Source organism: Pelecanus crispus, chromosome 9 (assembly GCF_030463565.1).
Source record: "Pelecanus crispus isolate bPelCri1 chromosome 9, bPelCri1.pri, whole genome shotgun sequence".
Taxonomy (NCBI): domain Eukaryota; kingdom Metazoa; phylum Chordata; class Aves; order Pelecaniformes; family Pelecanidae; genus Pelecanus; species Pelecanus crispus.
This window is the reverse complement of record NC_134651.1, coordinates 30,067,461-30,082,168: the sequence shown is the minus strand read 5'-3', so window position 1 is coordinate 30,082,168 and position 14,708 is coordinate 30,067,461. Positions and strand designations below refer to the sequence as shown.

The window sequence follows — 14,708 nt, the reverse complement described above, 5'->3', positions numbered from 1 at the left end:
AAGCTACCATTCTTCAGAGTCAAGCACTTAAAAGCTAGAAAACAAAGATTTAAGAACATGTATACAACAGAGCCAGGTTCTGAACTATAGGTCTAATGCCATATAGACACTTGCTTCAAGACCTTAGGGTACTCAAACACCTGCTCTTCCGTGGACATCTCATTCATCCTCCTGCAGCTACACAGAGGCTCTTTGGTATATTTTTTCTGTCCTGAAGAGGCACCATGTACATTCACATGTAAGCTACCCATCTCACATGGAGATTTATCTTGGGTGCTACTAACAAAACTCACTCAGAGCACAGCATTAGCTCACTGGCGGGGTATAGGTAGCAATGCTGTCAAAGACACGCACTGTCAAAGACTGGGCTTTTAACAAGGCTCTGAAGCATTTCAAGAATCACAAGAAAGAAGTACTTCAACTTTTCAATAACTTGAACATCCAGCTCATCCTAGCACACTGATTTTCAGCTCCCTTTCATAACAGGGACAACTAACCAGGCAACAGACAAAGGAACAAGAGGATTTCCAGTCACTATAAACTCTGTGCAAGTACCATAAAGCACTTTTGATGTGAACTCCTGTTGCTAGCTCCCCAAAATACTGACATTAAGAAAGCTGTTTCACAGTATAAAATTAAGACATCTTAATTAAGATCAACTGCTGCAATAAGCAGATGTTCAGCCTCCGTCTAAAATACACAAAACTGCATTTGGCCTATCATTTACCAGGGCTCCGCTCAGCCCTGTTGAAGCCACACCTGGAGTATTGGGTCCAGTGCTGGTCTCGCCGATATAAAAGACATGGAGCTACTGGAGAGAATCCAGCAAAGGACCACAAAGATGATTAAAAGGACTGGAGCATCTCGCCTACGAGAAGAGGCTGAGAAAGTTGTGGCTGTTCAGTCTGGAGAAGAGAAGGCTCAGGGGGTTCTCATCAATGTATATAAGTATCTGAAGGTGTGTGCAAAGAGGACAGAGACAGGCTGTGCTCCTAAACACCACAGACAGTGGTGTCCAGTGACAGGACTAGAGGCAATGGGCACAAACTGAAACATGGGGGGGTCTGTCTGAACATCAGGAGGCATTCATATACTGTGAGGGTGGCCGAGCACTGGCACAGGTTGCCCACACAGGTGGTGGAGCTTCCATCTTTGGAGATGTTCAAAAGCTTCTGGATATGGTGCTGCACAACCAGCTCTAGGTAGCCCTGCTTAGAGCAGGGCGTTCGACCAGATGACCTCCAGAGGTCCCTGCCAACCGTAACCACTCTGAGTCAGCAGTACGATTTAAAAAAACCCAAACAACCAACCCTTGCTATGAAAGATTTTGCATCTCACAACCAGACAACTCATTTCAGTAAGCTGCACTCTGGCTTCAAATGAAATTTAGAATACATAACAAAAAAAGTCACATAAGTGTTAATTAATTTAACTCTGTAATTAAGCAAGTGTAAATATAAAACCAACAGAAGATGGCATTCAATATGATTACTCAGAAGAAACTAGGCCAGAGAACACTAAGTTTGCAAACTCAATGCAAACATTGTAGGATTTCTGACTTCAAGCTTCTCCTGCAATTCTAGTTTAGCCCCCCCCCCCCCACCGCCCCTTCCCATATGTATGCATTATGATAGTCCTTAGTTTCATGGTAACATGGTATTTTCCCCCCATGGGGCTTAATGTTCCCATTTAAGCGTTTAGGGGAACACTTTAGTGTTCAGGCTAGACCTGTCTCTAAATAGAACCAGAGCCATGGGATCACAGAATCACAGAATGCTTTGGGTTGGAAGGGACCTTTAGAGGTCATCTAGCCCAACCCCCCTGCCATGAGCAGGGACAGCTTTAACTAGACCAGGCTGCTCAGAGCCCCATCCAACCTGACCTTGAACGTTGCCAGGGATGGGACCTCCACTACCTCTCTGGGCAACCTCTTCCAGTGCTTCAACCACCCTCATTGTAAAAAATTTCTTTCTTATGTCTAGTCTGAATCTATTCTTCTTCAGTTTAAATCCATTAGTCCTTGTCCTGCCACAACAGGCCTTGCTAAAAAGATTCTCCCCATCCTTCCTGTAGGCCCCCTTTAAGTACTGGAAGGCTGCAATAAGCTCTCCTCGCAGCCTTCTCTTCTCCAGGCTGAACAACCCCAACTCTCTCAGCCTGGCCTCACAGGAGAGGTGCTCCAGCCCCCAGATCATTTTGGTGGCCCTCTTCTGGACCTGCTCCAACAGGTCCTTGTCCTTCTTGTGCTGAGGGCTCCAGAGCTGGACACAGTACTCCAGGTGAGGAAACAGAAAGGATTCTCCACGCTGCTTAAGCATGTTGTTGCAGCCATGAACAACTAGAATGCTGCAAAAGAACTGCCTGCAATGCAAGAAAACCTGCTTAAGCCAAGTTTTCACAGGTAGCTATTGATTCTGGTCCTTGTACTCAGAGGGTATAACCCAAGGTCTCCTGTGAGGCTGAGCTGCAGAACCACCGGGAACTCACAGCTGAAGGTCTAGGAGATATACCATGAATGCACTGAGTGCTAACATAATGCTATGTACTGTAAACAGATCGGATCAAATCCTTAATTATTAAAGCTAGCTACCTAATATTAATGGATATTTTTTACCTTATTCTCTAAACTACCTGCCAAGCCAGGGATACATGTGCCTTTATACCACAGGATCCTGTGAAAAGCAGACCAATGGAACATTTCAGCATTAGGCAAATACCACATTCTGATTTCACAAGCAAATTTGAATGGAAGTCAGTAAAACAAGTACAGACCCTCTACTGAATAACTCATCGCTAATTTAATACCATCGGCCCTGCATGTTTAGCATCACAGGGCAGCCACTGGAAAAAAGTGATATGATCAGGTGGTATTATCATGCCTATACAGTTAGCCACTCCATATGACTAACACTACTTTCTTCAGGTTTATGTGCAGGCCCAAACATGATTGTCCATATAAACCAAATACAAAAAATTGTGAACCAACTCCAAAAAGCTACAGATCACAGTGCTGCAAGAGTTCACAGACGCCCCTAAAAAGCGTTACAGTACACTGGATGTCTCTCCCCAGTAAGCAGTGCTTCTCTTCCTCCTCCCTGACTCCCCATCACCCTGTACCTCACCCCTGCTCTCACTCAAACACCTCTGACTCCTGCAGACATCACTGAAATAATCTCAGCCAAGTCCCCTTGACTAAGTTCTCTCTCTCTCTCTTTCTACCTTTATGTCATCTACTGCTGAATCCTGCCTGATGTGAGTGTAATCTGACACATCCAAGTATGTGAAAACCACATTATTATTTTTTCCAAAGACTTAACAGTTTGGATGACTGTGAACATTTTCCATGGGAATGGCAAGAGATATTTCTGACAGAGACACACCATCTGCCTGCCATACAGCAAGCCCTGCTTTCAGACCATGAGAACGCTGCAGCTTTTCAAAATAAAAATCCATCTCACACAAGAAGACAAGCCAGTTTTCTCTAGTTTTCTTCTCTGCAAAGTTCTGAAGATTTCAAAACAATTTCTCCTAAGGGAGACACATGGTCAGAATCCCATAGCCTAACAGCAGAAATCTGGCATAAGTGTACAGGAAAGTAGGGGGCAGTTTTCACTATAAGCTGTAGTATCTGTCCTGCCTCCATGCCACAGAAAGAACAGCAGCCACAAGTAAACTTATGCAAGTCACTATTTCATTTACAAGAGCCACAACGTAATTAAAAACACAGGCCACAGTTCCATAAGACAGTGAATTCTGGTTTTGAGGAGAGCAGGAGGACTGCAATGTGCCACTGAACTGGTACAGCCTCACTGGTGGAGAGACCACACATGGGTACAGCCCCACAGACCTTACACCAGACCCTGTGGATGCTCCAGCTTTGCACAGAGGATGCACCATATCACTGCCTATGGCCAATTCAGCAATTCGCAATCGCATCTTACATTTGTTCCACATCAAATTTGTGATCTAAAGATGTATGGGGACGATATTAAGAAGCATGAAAACACACCACAGGCTGTAGGAACTCTGTGTAACATTTGGGTTTATGAGCACTTCAGAAAGTCTAAGAGTTTTCTGTTCAACCACAGCAAGACAGTAGCAGAGACGGTTTGTTTAGAAACAAAAAGGTGAAATAAACATAGAAGCTAGTTTCTATTAGCAGCTTCACTGAACCTAACAGTTCACATGTAACATCATTTTCCTATCCACTGTGAATGACTATTCTAGCATCTGCTGAACCATGGCTTTCCTCGAAGTTACAGAAGCTGAAACACCTCCCTGCTCTTTGAAGGCTCATGCACACCGATACAAGCACTTAAACCATGAACTTGATTGTATGTAAACACAATTCAGATACTACAAAACTGAACATTTTAAAATACCTTGTTTTCTTTTCAGAAGTGTGAAGAACTGGCACAAACCTGTCCATCCCTTTGGACTTTCTTCTGCCAGAGGAATACATAAAGTTAGCGGAGATTTGATTGCCTGTGTCTAGATGCCTCATTAAACTACACCTTACCTACAACAGCTAGTACATGTAAAGGATACCCCTAAAATTAAATCTGCTTATGCCAATAACATAAGGTAGATGCTGAAAGTTTAGTTTACAACAGATTTCTGGTGATCTGAATCCCACTAACTGAAAACAGTGCCAGTTTATCTCCGCATTAGACTCCAATTTATCCAAGCCTTTGGGGTGGCAAAAGCAGAACAGATCATTGAGCATCAGATAGTTAAAGTGATACAAAGCAGCTACAAAACAGCTTGAGTAATAAGTGACTTTAGTCACATTAGCAATAGACGCCCATAAGGGAGGTTACAGGATGCAATTTAACTTAAAAAATAACAGCAGATCTTCCCTCCTCAGTTGTTACTTAATGATGAATAATTATGCTAGTGGACCACGGAAGTCTGAGCAAAACCAACTAACACACATTTCAGGCACTAGACTCAGGATAGCTCAAACCGTACCATTCAGTATTTCCAAGATTAACTACTTGTTTAGAAATTCAGCTAAACAGCAAGCCTGACATTTTTATCCTCTATCTGCAATGGAGCATCTGGCAGCAAGCACATGCAATGTAAAAGTGACGGCAACAGAACGCTAATCACCAGAGCAAGCCATAAGGGAAAAAAATGTTTACAGTGTTATTCAGTCCCCCAACTTCAGTCAACTATGTTCTTACAGAGTTCAAATTAACTGGAGATATTTTTATTTTGTCCATTTGACACGAAGTCTCACACTGCCTGTTTTTCTGCTTACAGAGATACAGGACACTTGCTGAAAAACAAATCACTGGGGATACCAACATACTTGTTTTGAGACTCCAGCCACCAACTCTAAACAAGAGCCTAAGCAAGCCAAAGCCTACAAAAAACAAATCTTTGTTTAAATCAGAGACTCTCCAAGCACAAAACTACTGCAAAAACCTTCCACAGTGGGCCAGATGGGGGACTTCATGAACTGTCTCCAAGTACTCGCGCAGCAATTGTCAGCCTGCCTGGAAATTAAGATTCCTTTCACACACACACCCAACTATTGCCCGGTCTCTCTGCCCTCTGAATGTCACTCACCTCGCTAATTAAATCACCGGCCTAAACTCACCTCTTCCACGGCTTACCCTGCTCCCATGGGTCACCACCCCCAGTCCCTTGAACCCAGGGAACCCCCCACCACCATGGTAAAGCCCAGGACCCTTTTCTTCCCTTGACCTGCCCGCCACACACACACACAAGGCAGCACAGAGACTCTTTCCTGAGTCCTCAGACTCACTCATTTTCCCCATAAGCCCCTGCTCTCCCGGTCCTACAGAACCCCACACGGATCCCCAGATTAACCCAACCCCACGCCAGCCCCATACATCCCCATCCTCTCCTGAACCACAGGTCCTCCATCCTTGCTCACAGTCCTCTCCATCCTCCCCTGCACTCCCAGATCTGACGCCCTTGCGCCTGCCCCACAGACATCCCCATTGCCCCCTGGTCCCCCACAGCCACCACCTCAGTCCTCCAGTCTCACTGACCCCCACTATGCCCATCCCAGTCCCACAGACTCCCCATCCTCTTCCAGACCCCCAAACTGCCATCCCAACCCCACAGAACTCCCCTCATCCCCTTCTGAGCGCCCGGACCGCCAACACCGCCTCAGTCCCACACACACCCGCCTCCCCCCCGGCCCCTGGACCCGCACCCCCCCCCAGCCCCCCGTCTCCCACAGGCCCCCGACCCACAGGCCGCCCCACGGCCGGGCCCAGCCCGTCCCCCCGCTGGGCCTGGCGCAGCCCCGGCCCCGGCCCGCACTCACCGATCAGCCGGCGAACCTCCTCCTCGCTCAGGTAAAGGCTGAGGCTGGGTCCGGGGCCGGCGGGGGGCCAGTCGGGAGGCCCCGCGGCGTGCGGGCCGGAGCTGGGGCCGGCCTGGCCCTCGGCGCCGGCGGGCAGGAGCAGCAGCAGCGGCAGGAGGCGGAGGAGATGGCGGCGCGGGGCCGGGGCCCGCACCCGGCACGACGACGACGACGACGACGACGACGACGACGACGACGGCCGCCGCCGCCCCGCGCCCGCCTCCCCCGGCGCCGAAAGGGGCCGGCCCCGCCGCCGCCGCCCCCCGCCGGGCTCGCGGCCCCCGCCCCGGCGCCCCGGCACCATCGCTCCGCGGGGAGGGAGGCAGGGAGGGACGGGGGGGGGGGAAGGCAGGGAGGGGACCCCCCGCCCCGCCGAACCCCTCACACGCCGCAGCCGCCAGTCCCCGCCCCGCCGCTCATGGCTGCGCGCGCCCGACACCGCCGCTGGCGCCGCTTCCTCCACGGCGCCGCGCGTCCCGCCCCGCCCCGCGCACGCGCGCACGCGCAGCCCCGCCCCGCACCCCACCCCCCCCCACCCCCCCCACCCCCCCCGCGGCGCGAGAAGCAGCCGGCGGGCGCCGCTCGCCGCCGCCTCAGGAGTCTCTCGGCCCCGGCTCGGCGGGGGAGTGGGGTCCTCTCCCGTCCCTCGCCTCACGCCGGGTGCCGCGGAGGAGGAGAGAGGCCCTGCCCGGCCCCTGGTTCCTGCCGGTGCCTCACAGTCTCAGTGCCTGGCGCCTGGAGGTTCTCTGGGCCGGTCCTGAGGGAAAGCTGGAAGGGGGTGAACATCACACCCCAGGCAGCCCGCCGAATTGCCTCACGCTCGCCTTTAGCCCCCTACACGGCCCTCCTCTGCTGTCATCTTCTCCATCTTCTACCCTCCCAGTCCTGAAGATCTCCCACCTACCTGGCCGGCGGCAGGCCCGGCGCTGGGCGTGTGGGGTCTCTTACACGTGGCTGGAAACACTTTGCCAAAACATGCCAGAAAAATACAGCCTAAAATAACTGACACTGATCAGAAAGTTACCCAACTGGAAATACTTGTGGAATACCAGCATTTTAGTTTAAGAAAACGTCCTTTTTTGTTGTTTTTTTTTTTTTTAAACTTTGTGTACTGATGTTTATGTTTTAATCTGCTTTTTGCTTTTATTTTGCACTTACACTCCTTTCAGAGCTAAGAAATAGCAGCAGCATTTCATTTCACTGTAACAAAGGAGGACCTTTGATCTACAAAGGATGGTTATTTTAATCCCAGCCAAGCCATTGCTGCCTATAATGATCCTAAAGTAAAATCTAAACTGTAAACACGTCTGCTGTTTTGTTATAGTACAAAATGCCAGCTGCATGGCGGCTGATGTATTTTGGAAGAATGCGATAATAAAGTCAAACGACAGAAACAACACTAAATTCCAGCATGAGACTTTAAATCTCCTTTACAAACATTCCCGACCTTTCCCCAAAATCCTCTTCTGTGCAGAATTTCAAAAGTAAGCTTCTGTTGCATTTTGGCACAAAACCCCGTTTCAGGATGTCCACCTTTCCCCTGAAACGCAAAACCTATGTTGCGATCGGCTCTGAGCGGATCTTGTTTTTCTGAACTGACGTCTGACCTAAATGCGCCTGGTCCCTCATCCCTCCAGGCTGATGATGGAAGAGCTGCCTCCATCACCACCTTCCTACCTGCTTTTGGACCTGGCTGCTTTCCAGCTCCTCTGGACTCCCTGAAGAGCAGTTAACAGCTTCAGTCTTAGCAAATTCATTGCTGGTAGCTGCCTGCTTGATGGAGCTTTTCAGCAGATGTGTCACAATATTCATTTATGACCATTAAATCAGTTAATAGCTTTGAATTATATGCTTCCTTCTGACCTGCCAGGAGGAATTTCGTACCTACACGGGACACCGTGACAGGAGGACACTGCAGGCTAATTGGCCAGGGAGGGTTTTTAATCAGTGAGTCTTTCAGCTCGTAACCATAAGAGTGGAAAGTGTGTAGGAAGTTCTGCTCTTCTAATTGCTGTGGTGAAAGAGAAATTGCTTGCACACCTCCCCACAATAAACATCACTTACTTAGCAGCATGAGGTGTAAAAAAATAAAATGGCAAACTGAAAATGGAGTTGCAAATTACACGCAAGTCTTTAGTTGGGTGGATGTGGACCAGCCTGTACAGCGCTGGTTACTGAGAGAGAGCCCTCCATACCACAGGTTCTCCACAGATCATTTCCTCAGCCTCTAAACCCAGAGTCTGGGCCTGTGTGTTTATTTACTGTTCAGACAGTCTAAATTTCAGGCTCCAGGTATTTTCTAATGCACCTCACTTAGGGACTCATGGATGGCAGCTTGTGTGTCTAAAGTGTCCAAAACCAAAACTGAGGCTCATCTTTGGCTTAAGATTCTTGAACTGCATGTGATGATACAAATCATCACAAAAGCACTTGCAAAACTAATGCACTAAATGAGTATGAATTTGCACCAAGCTCTGTTTGAGAAATGCAGAGAGTAACAAAATCAGCCTGTTTCAGCAACAATCCTCATTTAGTCTCTTGAACTAAAGAATCTGTGCACAGTAGCAATAACTAACCATGCTTCAATTTGCGAGAAGGCTGTTAGCATCCTAACAGTGTATTGCTCAAAGATAATTAGTGCAGTGTTAGCTCTTGCACTTATGGTATTTTCTCAGGCAGAGCCACTCTCACCTGGGTTTCAACAATGAGCAGCCTGAAAGGCTTGCCCAGAGACCAGGAAAACTTCTGATAGTCTTCTGTGGTGAAGTTAGCAGGCAGCTTACGTGCTGAGATGCTGCCAAAGCCACCTGAGCATAGGCATGGATTTATCACTTTGAGAAATCCCTGCCTCACTCGCAGTCTTTTTGGAGCAATGAGGAAACAGCAAGAAATTGCTGCTGCTCTCTGGAGGTAGGATGAGCCCAGCAAGACCAAAGAATGTGGGGTAGGCACCAGGCAGGAGACTAACAGTTCTATTTTTCCGTGGGCTTATCGAAGGCTTGGCAGAAGAGACAGGACAATGCAGGTGCTCCCCAGCTATAAAACAGCCTATGATGGTGATCAGATCCATAGGAAGCCCCATATGGTCACTGGGGCCCTGTTTCCCCATAACCCATTTCTGGGCTGCCATTCTTCATTAGGAACAAGGGGGCAATATCCATGCACCCATCCTGCCCACGGATAACATTACTTTAACTTTAACCTTGGTCACCCCTGCCTTGGACACAGGGATATGATATTCAGCAGAAATGTAATACTCAGCAGAAGGACCCGTGCTAGATTATTCTACTGCATTTCTTTTTAGTGAGTATGTAACTTGCCTCCTGGAAGTCACTCACTGATTTTAACAAAAGGTCACCAAAACCACATAAACCAAATGCAAATAAACACATTCTTAGGATACATCTGCCAGTCTGCACACAGACGCTTTTAGGGCTAAAGTCATTGCTGGTGTGTCTATTCCGTTATGCCCATGAAGTTGATTGCTTGCTGAGCCCTGAAGTTATAATTAAAATGCAGTCTGCTACACTTAGAAGAGTAATCAGGGGTATTAGAAGTCAAATGAAGGTTTCATGGATGTCAAGAAACAGATCATTGGAAAAAGGTGAAAAATGCAACTCATGGGCCAGCTCAAATGCTAAACATCTTCTGTTGGATTTTTTTTTTTTGCTGCACGGACTATTTTTGGCAGCGTCGAATTTATGGTCTTTCAAAACCATTCTTGGTAAGATTATATTGCAAGACGATACACAGAGTCTCTCCATGGAAAGCTGCTAGCAATAGCTGTGAATTCACAGCACTCGTATGGAAAGGTTTTGCTTGGCTAGGCAGCGGGATGCATCATTGCTTGTGCTCTGAGCATGATTGTATCAGCATTTATCACCACTGTGTCCCGAGAGGCAGGGAAGAGCTGGTACTCATTTCTGGACATAAAACAAATCTGCAAAAGCAAATATCTGACAATTAATGGCACTGATGAGAATTTGATACATTAGAACCTCATGGAAGACATACAATATAGGGATGTTTACATGGGTGCTGGAAGATGGGAGACAGGGCTTTGGTAATGACTGCTCTGTTTCCAGACTTGCTTACACACACTGTTGCGATAAAAGGTGGCTTTTCCCACCTCTCCTTTACGATTGTAAATGACTGTGTAATGTTCCCTGTAAAGGAGAACTGGCCCCTTCACATAGACACAGGAATGAACTCCTTCTGCGTCCTTCAATCCGTCTTCCAACATTTTTGCCTTCCAACAGTTTCTGTTCTTTACGAGTACCAGGTGACCTCAGCCCTTGGATGGCTTCCAACAAAACTGCATGTTGGTTACATGACCCAGAAGCCTTCATCTCATTGCTTGCACAAAGACCTCTGCCAGCTAGGCTTCTCCACAGAAATGCTGTGGAGCTTTGGCTTTGCTCATGGACAGTCATTAGAAATGGACAAAAGGGATTTTAGTAGATGTAGGAAAAGCCTGTGTAAGCACTAGGCTTTCTAAGCTATTTAGTATTTATCTTCTCAGGCAGCTTCTAAAGGGCTCTGTAATGTCAGCAAGAATCTTTTTCCATGGGCAAGGACGTGTGTGTACGCTTCTGAGTAGGGATAAAACCTATTCATTTGCTGTGCTTCACCTGCTGCCGTTTCCTGAGGGGTGTCCCACTTCTGTCTTTCACAGAGCAAGGTGTCCTGGGGTTTCCAGTTCTTAACTCTCGTCTGGGTGGAACAGACTGGGAGCTGACTGCTTTTTTTCTCCCACATCTCTAAATTTGCCATCCCTTTTCCCACAGCCCAAGGAGGAGAGCTGAGAATGAGGGAATGGACTACATACTGAATCGTACAAATAGACAGATGGCTTCACTCAGATCAGCAGTCACCCATGGACTCTTCCAGGGCAGGGAAGAGCTGAAATTTCAAAGTACAAAACATTCAGAACCACCCCCCCAAACTCTTTTTACCCCATCTCATCAGCCATAGACAGGAGGCACTAGCTGGGAAGGCTGGTGTCCCTGTTTCTGGAATAGCAGAGACCCAGCAGTGAAGCAAAGATAAAAAGCCTCAGACTTCCAGCCTGTTCCCTTTTGCAACAGACTTCTACTTTTTCTTTTTTTTTCATTTCTATTTGTGCATGCAGGTCCATAAAGCTGCCCTTGAAAAGGAAGGGCTGGCTGATCAGTTGCTGCAGAGTCAGACCACTTGGGCTGGAATATATAAAGAGAGGACAAGTCGCTCATGCAGCAGCAGAGGGAAATGCCATATGCAAGTTCCTGGAAATGTAGCATTTAATGGAAAAAACATCCCAGGAACATTAAGCTAACTGAGAGCTACCATGGCATTAAGCAAGCAGAGGCTGGAGGAAAGCAGAGCATCAGAATATGATTTCAGCGTGTGGTTGTTAAGGCACATGCCATTCCTTTGTTTGCCTTATAAGGGGAGTGTTGCATGCCATGATATTGCTAAATACAAAATAAATTGTTTGCATTTGGGGGTTGGTCATCTCACCTCTTCCCTCCCCAGGACACCCAGGGGATGCTGGCTGGGGTGTGTGTCAACTGAAGTGTTTTCCTTGCCAATAGATGCTAGGATTTGGGGCCATTTTAAGGCCTGGATTGCACAGTAAGGCTTGTAATGCTGTTACACTTTGTTCTGCACTCAGACAATCAGAGCTTAATGCTCAGGAGAGTTGGTATCAGGACAGGCCAGAAAATGACGAATAAAACCATTTTGATTACAAGCTTGAGGGGAAAGTCATGTGATCAGTCTTGCATTATAGCCCTGCTATTGTTGGTCTAATGCTATTCCCAAAGAGAGTGAGGCAGGCCGAGAGGCTGGATTCAGCTGCCTAAACATACCTACTGCTTGAGAAACCCTGAGGTATCCCCCAGGTTCCAGCTGCTGCTCCAGAAAGTCCTCTGTCATGTTGGCCAGTCCCACGCCCGCCTCCCTGCTTTTACACAGGCAGAGGTCCAGAACCAAAAGGCAATGACACCCATGTCACTTCGTGGACTGTGACAGTAGAAACAGGATCTAGAGCATTGGTGACATGCACTGACCAGCCTGGGTAATTCCCGCAGTGCGGACAGAGCTGCTGCGTTTTGGAAAGATGTCTGCTGGATGTCAGCTCGACAGTGCTGCACCTGGTGCTCTTGGGTTTCTGTCGCCTGTTTGGTCTTTTGTTGGCTTTTCAGTGCAAATGAACCTTCAATATTTGTCTTCAGGGGCTTTCTTACATCTCTGCTAAAAAGACAGACCTTGCACTGTAGTTCAGCACATGACTCCAAATGCAGCACCCATCCTCAAAGAGCTCATTCCTCTCTGTGCCTTTTCCCTTGGGAAGTCAACTGAATGAATAACAGTTATAAACTTAGAATCATAGAATCATAGAATCGTTCAGGTTGGAAAAGACCTTTAAGATCATCCAGTCCAACCATTAACCTACACTACCAAGTCCACACTAAACCAATCAAGGGTAGACTAGACTAAACCATGTCCCAAAGTGCCACATCTACCCATTTTTTAAATACTTCCAGGGATGGTGACTCCACCACCTCTCTGGGCAGCCTGTTCCAATGCTTGACCACCCTTTCCGTAAAGAAATTTTTCCTAATTTCCAACCTAAACCTCCCCTGGCGCAGCTTGAGCCCATTTCCTCTCGTCCTATCGCTAATTACATGGGAGAAGAGCCCAACACCCACCTCACTACAACCTCCTTTCAGGTAGTTGTAGAGAGCAATAAGGTCTCCCCTCAGCCTCCTCTTCTCTAGGCTAAACAATCCCAGCTCCCTCAGCCGCTCCTCATAAGGCCTGTGCTCCATACCCTTCACCAGCCTTGTTGCCCTTCTCTGAACATGCTCCAGCACCTCAATGTCTTTCTTGTATTGAGGGACCCAAAACTGGACACAGTATTCCAGGTGCGGCCTCACCAGCACCGAGTACAGGGGGACAATCACCTCCCTGCTCCTGCTGGCCACACTATTCCTGATACAAGCCAGGATGCTGTTGGCCTTCTTGGCCACCTGGGCACACTGCTGGCTCATGTTCAGCCGGCTGTCAACCAACACCCCCAGGTCCTTTTTGGCCAGGCAGCTTTCCAGCCACTCTTCCCCAAGCCTGTAGCGTTGCATGGGGTTGTTGTGACTGAAGTGCAGGGCCCGGCACTTGGCCTTGTTAAACCTCATACAGTTGGCCGTGGCCCATCGATCCAGCCTGTCCAGGTCCCTCTGCAGGGCCTTCCTACCCTCCAGCAGATCGACACTCCCACCCAACTTGGTGTCATCTGCAGACTTACTGAGGGTGCACTCAATCCCCTCATCCAGATCATTGATAAAGATATTAAACAAGGCTGGCCCCAAAACAGAGCCCTGGGGAACACCGCTCGTGACCGGCTGCCAACTGGACTTAACTCCATTTACCACTACTCTCTGGGCTTGGCCACCCAACCAGTTTTTTACCCAGCGAAGACTACTCCCGTCCAAGCCATGAGCTGCCAGCTTCCCAAGGAGAATATTATGGGAGACGGTGTCAAAAGCTTTGCTAAAGTCCAGGTAAATGACATCCACAGCTTTTCCATCATCTACCAGGCGGGTCACCAGGTCATAAAAGGAGATCAGGTTGGTCAAGCACCACCTGCCTTTCATGAACCCAAACTTACATGGTTGTGTTTTACAGATCACTAATACAAGTTTTTCCCTGTGGTCTGGCAGTTTGATCTGTTCTGTGGTTTACCAGGGTTTTTCAGAGCCCACACACGATATAGGAATGGAGATAATTAGTTGTAGGAGTCACTGTATGCCATCCTTCCTTTACAGAAGCACAACTGGAGCACAGTTTGCCTGGGAAGTGGAAAATATTTATTTGACTCCCTTTCTGAGAAGGTATTAAAATCCCAGTTTTCACTAGGATAAAAGTTACTGCAAATGAGAACCAGAAAGAAGTACTGACTGACTCACCCATGGTCACTGAATCCCACTACCTGTACAGAAGAGGTTGTGGAAGCCCTGGATCCATCAAAGGAAGAAGCACAAGAGAGCATGACTCTCACACTCCTCTCAGGGTTTAGATTGTTTTGGGGAGCAGCAAGTCTGAATTACTTTAGGCTGCAGAGATCTAACCCTTGTCTCACTTTCTGGCCAAGTGGCTTTGCAATTCTTGCAATGTCACCAGTACCATCCAACAAAGTGGCTGGAAAAGAGCAAACCCTGCTCACTCCTTGCATGCAGGGGATGAAAAGACCTTTCTGCCAGCAAGTATTTTGGACTCTGGATCCTGCATGGATGAAATCTCTTGCCTGCAATCCCAGTTCAGATGGCCACACTCTCCTGCATGCTCCAAGGTGACTCCTACTCAGCAGGAGGAGATTTTTGCCCCT

At 48.0% G+C, this 14,708-nt stretch overlaps 1 protein-coding gene across 1 annotated transcript in view; it reads right to left on the bottom strand.

The window, feature by feature from the left end:
- RYK (receptor like tyrosine kinase) overlaps window positions 1-6,647 on the bottom strand; it is a 65,184-nt gene extending 58,537 nt beyond the window's left edge. The window contains exon 1 of the mRNA XM_075716304.1: window positions 6,305-6,647. Coding sequence (XP_075572419.1) covers window positions 6,305-6,647 — 343 coding nt within the window. The remainder of the gene's footprint in view (window positions 1-6,304) is intronic.
- Between the last annotated feature and the right edge of the window lie 8,061 nt (window positions 6,648-14,708).